At 31.6% G+C, this 13,135-nt stretch overlaps 1 protein-coding gene across 2 annotated transcripts; it reads right to left on the reverse strand.

Moving 5' to 3' along the window:
• Positions 1–16: 16 nt before the first annotated feature.
• LOC139496297 (cathepsin L-like peptidase) lies at positions 17–8,535 on the reverse strand. 2 transcript variants are annotated; one of them, XM_071284802.1, is made up of 9 exons: positions 8,247–8,535; positions 6,689–6,834; positions 6,001–6,106; positions 5,399–5,551; positions 4,786–4,909; positions 3,934–4,034; positions 3,140–3,302; positions 1,168–1,273; positions 17–930 (listed from the first exon to the last, which is right to left on the reverse strand). In XM_071284802.1, the coding sequence occupies exons 1-9, from the start codon at positions 8,250–8,252 to the stop codon at positions 831–833; spliced, it is 1,005 nt and encodes a 334-aa protein (XP_071140903.1). In that variant the 5' UTR covers positions 8,253–8,535; the 3' UTR covers positions 17–830. The 2 variants fall into 2 exon arrangements, with proteins under 2 accessions (XP_071140903.1, XP_071140902.1); XM_071284801.1 differs by lacking the exon at positions 8,247–8,535 and having other exon boundaries at positions 6,689–6,843.
• Between the last annotated feature and the right edge of the window lie 4,600 nt (positions 8,536–13,135).

The following is a 13,135-nucleotide window of genomic DNA, read 5'->3' on the forward strand; positions in this document are numbered from 1 at the left end:
AATAAAGAATGAATACTGGAATTGATATGCTTTATTGGCCATATTAGACATATTAAAAGTATAAAAAACTGAAGACCAATCACAATATACAGTGAATGTTTGAATATAAAAAAAATGATATTCATGCATACTGCATTGGTTTTTTCAAGTGGCAGGTCTAGTTCAGGGACAGAACAGTTGTTTTCCCTGCGTTTCATTTTTAGTGTTTACCGCCTTGTCCAAATCTCACGATCAAATAGTGAAATATACGCAAACAATGATGTATTGAACAGATTCATAGTACAATGTAATCAATATACAAATAATAAAAAGAACGCATACATAAATTGTATTCAAAAATATTGTCACATGTACTTTGACAAATGCAGTGAAAGTTAATACTATAAATGTTTTCCACTTGATGAATTAATCCACACAAAAAAGTCATTACACATGTTTAATCGATGTTCCGTTCGAAACAACAGATAAGGGTATTGTCGTGATACAAGGAACACACACTAACCAATGTTAATTATCATTTAAAAAAATAAATAAAAAAATAGCAAAGGCATGTCAACAATGGCCTGCTAAAATTTCACTATAAATAATAAACAAAAGACATAAAGTGATCGGCAAAAAAAATATAATCTTTGTCCGTCAAGTCATTGGTCAACATGCAATATCATCAAACAAAAATCCACGGACGCATGTATCTTTTTCTCGTGAGATGTAACATGTATCACACACGGTTTTACGTGTCCATATGAAGTATCAATCCGGTCCTCAAGATATGCTATCAAACTAGGGCATATATTACAATGTTTATGGCGTCATGAATTCACGGGAAGCTATCAAACGAGAGGGTACATGGCGTAACTAGCTATGCCGCATTGGTTGTTTTTGTTCCTGGACATTTTGATATACCCATCCAATCCCCAGCTTTCACTCCAACTGAAAACAATTTAATCAACGTATATGTTTTTGCCATAGGATATCTTTGCATAATATGGACATATATCTTATATTTGATAAATCTATAGTACTGCTACCAATTTGTTAATCTATAACATCTATTTCTTAGTTAAATCAATCTTTTATTTTTTTCAAGTTTAAAATTTTTGTTAATAACGTTCATTCAAAACTAATTAAACAAATTTTAAGTTTTGTCTTACTAAAAATTCGTCGTACCTGTTCTTTACCAACCAATAGTCTTGTCCATTCTGTACACCATATCCAACAATCAAAACTGCATGGTCAGTAAAAGAGGCATTGCAGGCTGGTTCGTCAAAAACTCCTGTAATACATATTATAAGACCGCACAATTTACAATGAATTTTTAAAAGTAACCAGTTGACAATATGGAGTAATGTTGAATGAGACAGAATTCCTCCAAAAAGAGGTAAAATACAATATAAAAAATTTAACATAACTGTTTGTAAAATACGCCTACAGCTCTTAAGGTTCATCATAAGGAATTGAAAAATATGGCCGTGTTTACACCTCCAAAATTACTATGAGTACAGACAAACTGGTACATCCAGGAAAGTTTTAAGGCATGGCAGGAACTAGATATATAAAAGTTATATGAAGTCTACGTTTCAGAAAATTAAAAACTTACCTGGATTTTGATGTTCATTTTTTTCCAGTCTGCAGAAGATAGCAAAATAAACAAACACCCGAGTTTCATTTGATACAGTCCACTCATATACACAGTTTAAACCTGTTAAATCACCTATTGTTTACAGGTGTCTATTGTCCATCTATTGTCAATTTAAATCAATACTACTCACAACATTGATTATATGAGGGGAGCTTCTCAATCGTTTTCACTACTTAGTTAATTTTTGCACCTTCTGCAGGAACGAAAAAAAATGAATAGCAAAATCTAGAAAAGTTTATAATTTTCTGAAACATAAAATGCATTTAAAATTTATATATCTAGTTCCTGCCATCCCTTAAAACTGTTGCAGGTGTATAGGTTAGTCTGTACTCAGAGTAAAATTTGGGGTGTAAATACGGCCATTTTAGCCAAAAGGTTATGATGAACCTTAATCGTACACAGTCTAAGTCAATTAAGATTGAAGTCGAGTGCACCCGCATGAGCGGGGTTCTAACTCACAACCTCAGTGTTGACTGGCTAGTGATTACAGTAATTATAACTAATTAGACCATTCTAGGCAATATAAGAATCTTACAAGGAAATGCGTTTCCCATATGTAATGGAATTTTAAACATTGTACCAAGGTAAATAAGTGCACAACTGGTCTAATATCTACATTTGTTTTTATCAAAAACATTGAGGGGGAGAGGGGGAGAGGGGGGAGAGGGGTGGAGAGGGGGATTTTTTTTTATTATTGAAAAAATCGTGCATGTCTTTTTTTCATTAATAAACTTCAAAATCAATATTGGAACTTAAAATTTTGAACTACAACATGATCTGTTTAAATTTGGATGGCAAATACATTTAATTTATGTAAAATTTGTCTCCGATGTAGTCAGAAGAAAATGATACAAATTCATAATAATCAAAGTACAAACATTAACAATTTACAGACATGGCAAATGCTTTATGACCAAATTGAAGTGCATGGTTTTGTCATCATTTCTGTAAAAAAGAACACACCTGTGTTTTACATCACGATGTTTTCAAACTGTCCAATTTGGTCAGATTATTTAAATCATTTGCATTTGCTATGCAAATGTATTTTTTTCAATTTATAATTTATCAGTGTTTTTTTTATTATCATATTTTATGATACATGGAGTTTAATCTTGTGTATTGTTTCGTTTACAGGCTAAAATAATAATGCTATTCAAAAGAATGATTTATATAAATGTAGATATAAAAACAAGTTTATTCCACAATTTTCTACATTAGAAAATGCCTGTTCCAAGTCAGAACTGTTGTTATCCATTCCTTTCATGTGTTTAAACTTTTGATTTTGCCATTTACTAGGAAATTTCCGATTTGATTTTTCCTCGGAGTTCAGTATTTTTGTGATTTTACTTTTCAATACTGTATTATCACTGATTGATGTTTAAAAGGTCAGAACATGTCAATAAGGCCCTTGTAAAAAAAACCATGCCACTTCTGTTTAAGTACAGTTTTTGCAATTCTGTTTACTGCATAGTCGAATTTGTATTTTAGTAATGAACCTACCTCTCTCGTATTGTTGAAATTTTCTGTCAGCATCAATCGCTATTGATATCGGACCTACTGTTGCAACGGCATATTTCAAAGCCTGTTCATCACCTTGTGGGATTTTGGTATAACCTGTGTCTGTAGCTCCAACATCGGACTCTTGAAATCTACAGGTCCCATTCTAACAATTATACGAGGAAATGATGACATTCTTTCAAGGCTTGATAATTATCATAATGTACTGTTTTTTTTCATTATATATTCATAAATTGTGTATACTGCTAGATTCGTACACGAGTTTTCGCATACTGGAAATATACTCTTATTCGTTTGAAAAGAAACCAACTCAGATCTATGTTCAGTTTTATTCCTTATTTATATACACTTGATATTGGTGAAGAACTCTTTCCACATCAATAATTGTTATTTATAAAAATAAATTAGGACTTACAAAAAAGTTGAAGTACAGTTAATATAGACGTCTTGCTCTCTGGTACCAAGTTGATGTTGTTTATTTTGCTACTCGCATTTGATAAAATGAGAAAAAAAAAGCGTTGGTACAGTCGCTTATTCTATTGCTTGTGTTTAATTAAAGAATTAAATTTCATGTTTGCTTACAAGTTGTCTGATCAAACTTTTTAAAAGACATTTATTAAAAAGTATGAACAGTGTTATATTTGGACTTTATAAGTTCCTCTTTTATTCTAATAGATCTGCACAACGATTTCGATTCATTTACATACTTAGCTTTCATTGATAATATATGAATGCACATGCAATTTAGAAAGAGTTTTTTACACTAATATAATTACCCTGGCTTCGTATGGGTAAGATGTTTCTGTATCTATTCCACCATTGTCTTGAATATACTGGAATGCACTGTACATCCAGCCTCCAGCACACCCATCGTTCCCTTTAAATAACAATAAACTTTTATAAAACACATTGTTACATTGTACCCATAGTCTTCTATTTGTATATCGAATTGAGGTAGGTTCAAGTTGGTTTAAATTCGGGTCTTAGATTGTAACAATTGTTTTGTTATTTCGTCAAAATACAGCACAATTTAACACATACATATTCAGACATAATTGTGTTTCTTTGGCACCTTGTACAAAGGAAATAATGACTCCTGAATTTTACATTATTTGTGTTATACGTAAGATTAAGTCTATTCCCTCCACCCACCTAATATTTAACATTTGTTTCAGAATTTAGTATCATATTTTGCATGTGCGCAACATAATGTCCTGCCTAGGTGTTCAATATAAGTATGAGATAAATTCACCAACATGTGCTGACTTCGGAGCATATACTGGACTTGTCTGAAGATATTTGTTTACAATTGTTTACCTAGCATTGATGTGTTCGTCCTGTTAGGACAGTGCTTAATCAAAGTTGCGAAGAGCAGCGGCCGAAAGTATAAATACGACAAACGTAGCATCGTTATCTGTGGTCTGTTTTTCAACTTGACGATAAACTATTTATTTTACGTTAATTTTAATTTATGATATATGCGCGATACTGATGCAACAGCTTTATGTTCTCTTTATTTCAGTGTTTGATTTTTTTTATAGAAGGAGGTGCTTATCATGTATTTTTTATCTGGTCGATATCTGAAAACATTGACTTTACATCGAACTACATATAAGCCTGATATTTACCATACTTAAAAGTGCAATCTACAAGGTTCTGTTCTGATAAGGAAACAAGATTTCCAGTTTTCCTGAAATGCTGCCCTTCAAGAGCACCAGTCGAAGAAAATGACCAGCAAGATCCACATTGTCCCTGAATGAAGAAAATGTTGTTCCAAAATATTTTTTATTCTTTTAACGAACATTTTGATTGCACATTCAGACTATATCTACCTGTAATATTTTAATACCTAAGCTCACACAGAGATGCATCTTATTATAATGTATCAAGTAAACGTAGTTCAATGCGACAAATTTATGTACTTGATTGTGCTGATAACTTTATAGCTTCAACTATTCTTTCTGTTAGCATAATCCAAACACCTCTAGCTTCGACATGTTAAGAATCTAAGGTAAAACTTGCCGTTAATCCAGAATTTCTAAGGATATTTTTCTTAAGTTGGAATTTTAATTGGCAAACAGATATTGCTTATGCTTAAGTATTTATCTCTAATAAAATATGAAACGTCAAATCAAACGTTTGCTCTCTTCAAATAAGAATATATTTTTTTTAAATTGATGACAGTTTGGGAAAAAAACGATGAACTTATAAACAAGTCTGAGAAAGGATAAGAATACCGACCTGATTTTTGACAGGAGTCACATAACCTTGCTGTCGCCAGTCAACCTCATCTGGAACTTGTACATTATTTGGAGGGAGAAATGTAGAACCCCCTATTACGACATCATTTGACCTTTTGTATCCTTTCATTTTCTGAGTCACTTCTTTCTCTGACTGAAATTCAAGAATACAAATTGACCTTATTGTTAAAATAACAAAGATGACTAGACCTAAATCGACAGTCGTGTTTTCATCAATTCCAAATATTGATATATATAATTAATTAACAGTCGTGTTTTTATCAATTCCAAATATTGATATATATAATTAATTAACAGTCGTGTTTTTATCAATTCCAAATATTGATATATATAATTAATTGACAGTCGCTTTTATGCAATGTTTTGTTATAACTTAAGCTATTACAATACATTGTCATGTTTCAATATTTTGAATAAGTCGTTTTAATGACAAAATGATACTCAATATAATCACATAACGTTCTACCGTCGGTCGATTTTTTTCCCATTTTTATGGTATGAACAAAGGGTGTTGAAACAACATGTATTTTCTGACTTGTACATTTTAATTAAATTCATAACTGGCGCTTATAAAAATCTTACCATGTCAGCAAAATGATTAATCCCAAGCCAGTAAGTATGTTCTCCACGATCTGCTGCAATATTGTGATGCTCAATAAAATGGACATTGTCTTCCCAGATCACTCGTCTAATAATTAATAACAACTTTAGTCATATTACATCTTCAATTTATATTGATTTTATTGGTAATACATCAAATTTAAATTATCCACATTTATTATTGCTGCACAATGCCCAAAATATATAGTGAAAATTTGAATCAGACCGTAGAATTCGAATAAAAGGTACATATGCTCAAAAAGAAAAAGGAATTTGATATAACATTCAGCAGCATAAAAACAAAACCTAAATAACATATAATTAAACCACATGCATAATTGTTTATGTATGCTATTTAACAGACAAATTGTAAATGTTGTAGATGATGAACTTTATACAAAACATAAATTAAGAGTAACCTCATTATATTATACTAATACTTCACGGGGATTCTTTGAAGAAATTTAATTACGTGTCTGCTTTTCGACCTACATAACTTATAAAGTGTATTGCCCGATTGATAAACCATTTAGTTCCTTATTGTAGTGGCATGTTTATTAAGTATTCCTAAGTTTTGATAAAATGGACATTGGATTATGCCATGTTTCTCGTGTAATACCTTGAAAACTCCGGACTACATTGTGGATTATAGTAGACACTTCAAGCTTACCTTTGCAATTCTTCATTATCGTCTTTATACACTTTATTATATGATTTCTTGTAGAGTTCCCATTCATTGTCCATACTATTGGATGTGAATTTCAACGATAAAGAAGCAACATTGCCAAACAACAACGTAGACAGTATGACGTAGATCTGAAACATAAAACTAGAAATTGAAAGCATAAAAACAAACAGTAAACCCTATTCAACCGTTGTTTTTTGTATACTGATGTTGTAATGTTTCGCCACTGTTTTGTGTTATCAATTAAGGGTAGGGTTAGGCTATGAACCTTCAGAGATGTTAAGGTACTCCCAGTTCTGTTTTGTCCTTTACATAAAATCTTTGCACATTTCCTTATTTCAACTAAAATTATGTGTTTCCGTTTGTGAAAACAGTTATGTTCTTCTGTGTTGAAAAAAACAAATCTCAACACCTAATGTACAAATGTATGTCAAAACGGAATTGAGCAATACATTGGTTTTTTAAATGACTGTCCCGTTTGATCTATATAAAAAAAGAAGTTGCAGACAGCTTTTTTTATTTATTCGATATGAAAACCAGGAATCAACAAATATCCGGTTGTGGAATGTTTTTAAAGATCGCCCATTGATCAAGAAAAACAAAATACTAATACGAATTTATTAATACATATAAGTTCTCTATTTTAAGTACTATACGTTTAAGGTCAAGTTTTCGAAAAAGGACAACTATGTTCACCAATTATAAGTGTAAGTTTCCTGTTACAATGCAATTGATACTTCGTTAAAACAAAATCACATTCTGTACATGATTATCTATAATGACTAGTGAGCATGGCCCTGATATTACAAAACACAAAACACTTTGTCCACAGCTCTCGACATGTGTTTACTTTCATGAGTCCGGTTATCAAATAGTTACAAAATTCTGATTTCAAAAAAATGCAACATCAAAAACCCTTATCTTGCCCAGCCATGAAGAACTAATAGATCACATAAAAATAGTGTATACATAACTTATTTCTTAATTTTGGCATTCACCTTTACGGATTTTATATAGAGAGATATCAATCTCACCAAATAGTGTTTGGAATGTGTATCTAACAACCTATACATGCAGTTGTAGTTGAACAATATTTCGACTTCGGTGAAAGGATGATATCTAAAGAAAAATGCAAATGTATTTTTGGGCACATACATTCTTGTTCGCAACGGAATTGAAAAAGTTTTCGAAAAGTTTCGTAAATGCGCAGAGAACGCGATTATCTTTCTAATCCAGGCGCATAATTTAACGTTCTTATTCCTAGCCGTGTGTGGCTGCGATGATTGAATACATTAAGCTTAACCATTTTAAACAGCAAGATATGTTTACCAGGCATCTTGCAGTCGGGTGGTAGGAGATTACCAATGACCTTAAGTTTACAACGCAGTCAAAACCTAAGGTGCCAATAGAAAGTTGTTAGATTCAAATTTAAGAAATATACACAACAATGACAATAGTCAAAGTTGCATGTTGACTAAAGTTTTTGTGCAGAAATACAAAATGTTAACGTAAAGATTGCTGCTGTAGTATACACAATACATACCTGCATGTTGCTGCTGAGATTTCAATGGAAGATGTAATGCAATGCAAAGTTTAACGACAAACTGAAAACCAGATGATATTGACTCATGTGCTCGTGATTCCGTCAACTGCCTAGTTAACAATAAACTGGTAATACCTGAACTTTAAACCTATTCCGGTCGATAGAATACCACACTTAAAACTTTTGAAGTAGTTTCTATATTGAATTGCTATATTTAGTATCATTGATATAAGTATACACAAGGGTTTCGTGTAAAAAATAGTACACTCACTTCAATACTATTTCATCTCATACATTTACTTATAATCCAATTCTAATAACAGCAATTACAAAATATTAATTCAAATCTCACAAATAATATATAATTGATTTCGTGCAATGCAAACTTTTTTTTAAGATAAATGCATTACAGATTTTCATACTGATATTTTATCCCGCATCCCTCAATACAATAAAAATGAACAAATACATAACGTGTATAGATTAAACAGCACCTGTTACAATACAATAGTGACCTTAAACATTCAAGTTTATTTATTCATAAACAAAATCGTTATAAATGGTTTAAACTGTAAACACTAAGTGCAATGTGTTAGTAAATTTCTCAGGTATAATTTTATTTCCTTAATACATCTATTTTAGTTATATATTTTAAATCGAAATTTCTTGTGATTATTATCGAATTATTCAAATAAAACTTGTATTGATATGTTGAGGAAATAGGCCCGTTAATAACTGATTTCTTGAAGCTTAGCATTAGCAGTTACTTATTTTATGCATTGCTAGGAGGAGGACACACTTATATTTGATGCAATGTTTGAGGATTTGCTAATTAATGAATGGATCGAGCTGAACGTATTTTAGACTGCAGTTGAAATTATCTTACACGTGCAATAGGATATATCTATATATTTATTTCCCGTGATTGAGGGATATATGAAGATTTGTTTACCCAAGAAAAATAATAACTGACGAGGGTGAACAAATCATCATATCTCCCGAAGTGAAGGGAAACTGCATATGTGATGCTATAAGAATAAAAAACCTCCGAGACATTTTTACTCTAGAGACCGCTTACTATCTGTATTACAACATGCAATGTTGCGAAACCATTGTAGCATTCTTCAAACGTGCAATGTTGCGAAACCGTTGTAGCACTCTTCAAACATGCAAACTTAATACAAGATGCCAATTGTTTATTTGGCTTATCAATGAAGATGCTCAACATTATTCATTATATTGTAAAGACATTTTGTCATCAGACAGAGTTATAATGACAAATGAAATCAATGTTATTGCTTTCAATATTACAATTGAGGTATTGGTCTACGGTGATGATTCTGACGAAAATTACAGTGTTTTTCTTTCTGTACAAAAGTATATAAAATGTACCAAGCGTTTAACTCAACTTTGACAACCTTATTCTGTAAGAGATCTTACTAGAACATGATCAATTAATGCTCTTAGGGGTACGATAATCGGATGATCTTTATAACTGTAATTTTTATTCTAAAACGTTTGAATGGATTTTAGTTTCATCATCATAAGGAATTGAAACTATGGCCGTGTTAACACCTCAAAATTTACACTAAGTACAGACAAACTGGTACATCTAGGAAAGTTTTAACGCATAACAGGAACTAGATATATAAAAGATATATTTAGTATACGTTTCAGAAAATAAAAAACTTACCTGGATTAAGGTGTCCAGTTTTTTTTCCAGTCTGCAGAAGATAGCAAAATAAACACCCGAGTTTCATTTGATACCGTCCACTCAGTTACACACTTTAAATCACCTATTGTTTGCAGATGTTTATTGCCCATCAATTGTCCTTTTAAATCAATACTACTCACAACATTATAATATGAGGGGAGATTATCAGACCTCTTTCCCAACTTAGTTTGTTTTTGACACCTTCAGCAGGAACGAAAAAAAATGGATATCAAAATCTAGTAAAGTTTATAATTTTCTAAATCATAAAATGTATTAACAATTTATATATCTAGTTCCTGTCATCCCTTAAAGCTTTTGCAGGTGCATAGGTTTGTCTGTACTCTGAGTAAAATTTGTAGTGTAGACACTGCCATATTAGCCAACAGGTTTTGATGAACCTTAAGTAAAAAACAAAATTGATACTTTCAATAACGTGACGATTTATTCCGTTTTCCTGTTAATCCGTAACTATAAACTATGAGTGTGTTTTACATTTAAACACATGACTTGTCATGTTCACTAACATATTCTATATTACACAGCTCTGTGTGTTTGTACTTATTTCTTCTGAAATATGCGCATTTGATTGGTTATAATAATTTGAACATATCCATTGATACGATTCTTACAATTTATGTGTAATTTATTTTTATATCTTCATGCTAAAACAATAATTAGTTAATGTCAGATCTATGTAATGTTCATTCATGTGTATATGTACATGATGTATGTATACATTTGAGAAAACCTTTAGTTACTAAGTTGAAAACCTTAAACTAACATTGTCTAACTAATGGTTATGGTTTGTTTCGCAACTACCCCTGCTTTGCGAATATTTAAGCAACCGTAACCTGCTTTACAATGCCACATTCTTTTTGGGTATTCGTGGCTGCTGTCTGCCTTTTTCGTTTTTCGTTTGTTTAATTGAATAAAAATGAGGCCGCTTTTCTTTTGTGATATTTTGATACGCCAACTATTTTTACGATATGGTACTGTTAAGTTTATCACCGACTGCATAGTGCCATGAAGTTGAAACACTCACATTCTTTGAGTTCTGGAGGCCATTGGTCTCATTAGCAAACGTATGGGATCTCATTTGTCATACTTGTTGACATAGCTGCTAGTTTGTAACAACGAATGGTGTGTTAAACATCTGCAGGTACCACCATATTTGACAAATGAAGTATTTTAATCATATATGGAGCATATTCATAAACCCTTAGAGCTGAAGTAGAAGAAATCATCTGCGAAATGAGATGAACAATAAGTCGTTAGTCTCCATTCGTCAAACCTTTACACTAGTGTCTATCAAAAACAAACACAAATAATAACAAAACGTGACGAACACACATTGGCCCTTGAAAGACATTATAGAAGAAATAGGAACAACAATGAGTATATCCACAAGATGATGTACAAATATTAAGTACAAACTTATAATGGAGAACGAGAGAAGGTGGTTCATAATCCCGCAACGTCCCCGTACGTATTTCATAATAATCTTATCTGACTTGAATTCATCGACAGTTCTGACATTTTAAACACTTTTCTTCAGACGAACCTTAACATTCTGCAAATTCTGCAAAGGGATTAACCTTTAATTTGTAATGGATTAATTAATCATCAACATCAAAAGAGAACAACAGAGAGTTAGCAGAAAAATTGGAAGATATCTTAACATTGTAAGAAAGTATGACAAGTTGATACCATAGCGAAGTTTGATATTGATATTTAGCAAGTCTGTGATACGAAATGTAATTTGATGAAAAGTTTTAAAACCTACCTTAGAGGGACAATTACGTTATAACACCTGCTGTTAACAATGTCTGACAGTTTCGAAATTAATTTAAACATTAACACATACTTCAAATTAAAATTGTAGGATATCGTTGTATTAGACTTGTTAATATCCCGCTTTGATTACTTTCCATCGTCAATTGTGATAACCCTAGAATTTATGTAACAACAAAACAAAAATTGCTTTTGGTATTAAGTTTGCAAGTTATTACGTACAATTTTATTATTTACACTTACAATCTCATATACGTAATTAAGGGCATATGTTACAGTTACATGCGAGTTAATAACGTTGCTAATTTAAAATGTTATTTTTGCGACGTCAACCGTGACAGATCGGGAAAAGATGCATTTTTTGACTGATTTTAATCATTCAAACTGATTTAACTTTTAAACGAGTTATAGACCCCTCTTTTTAAAAATGACATTCGGTTTGATTACGTATGGAGAGCATTTGTACCAAAGGAGTAGGTCCGGTAAGGGCTGATTATGGCCTCAAATTTCAAGTTCATCAGATGAAAGATTTTGGATACTTTTTAAACACTAACGTGTCTATTTCAGTTGATTCAATTAGTAACAACTTACATTTCAATATTAAGAATGAACACAAATGCGGCCACTTTCATTTAAAACGGAAACCGTCAGAAATTTAACTAAAATGCAAAATTGTGAAGATTTCAGTAAGTTAGCATGAGTTAATGATGCTTGTACCCGATATATGAGAATTGCATTGTTAAAAAACGGCCCATACTGATGTAGCAGAAGCATTATACTTTCAAATAAATAACTAACCGTTTACATTTTAACAATTTTGAAAAACTGCTATATTTTCTGTCAATGATGCATTTTTGAAAATTTGATAAAGAAATATACAGCAAAAAAAACCCGTTTTTTCTACATGCATGAACATGATGAACACTTGATCAAATTTCGTTATTTCTAAACAAAATGCTTTAAAAATTTATAGGATATTTATACATGTTATATGAAAGAGAACTTATAAATATTCTGGTACTGAAATGACTGTGTAAGTCAAATTCGAGATATAAGTCTAAAAATGAGGCGGAGTAAGCCGTGTCTGTTGTTTCTTTAATATATAGTTCTGGGGGATATATTAATGGAACCCAATTAGAAAAGTTCGGATTGTTTATGGAAAGAACATCATCAATATATTTGAAAGTGAAATTAAATAATCTGGCTTCTATGATCCTCTTGTTTTTGACAAGTGTCTGGAGGAACTCCAATTCATATGAAAATAAGAAGAGGTCGGCAAGAAGAGGCGCACAGAATGCTGACAGTTTGTTGGAAAAGTCTACCTCCAAACTCAACAAATATGTTGTCGATAAGAAACTCCAGCATACTGACCACTTGTTCTTCT

Source organism: Mytilus edulis, chromosome 11 (assembly GCF_963676685.1).
Source record: "Mytilus edulis chromosome 11, xbMytEdul2.2, whole genome shotgun sequence".
Classification (NCBI taxonomy): domain Eukaryota; kingdom Metazoa; phylum Mollusca; class Bivalvia; order Mytilida; family Mytilidae; genus Mytilus; species Mytilus edulis.

Coding starts and splice junctions, on each gene's coding strand:
- LOC139496297 (XM_071284801.1), bottom strand. CDS start 6,843: ATGTTTCAGATCTACGTCATACTGTCTACGTTGTTGTTTGGCAATGTT. Junction 6,107..6,688: donor GATAATGAAGAATTGCAAAG/GTAAGCTTGAAG, acceptor ATTAATTATTAG/ACGAGTGATCTGGGAAGACA. Junction 4,910..5,398: donor TGACTCCTGTCAAAAATCAG/GTCGGTATTCTT, acceptor TTCTTCATTCAG/GGACAATGTGGATCTTGCTG.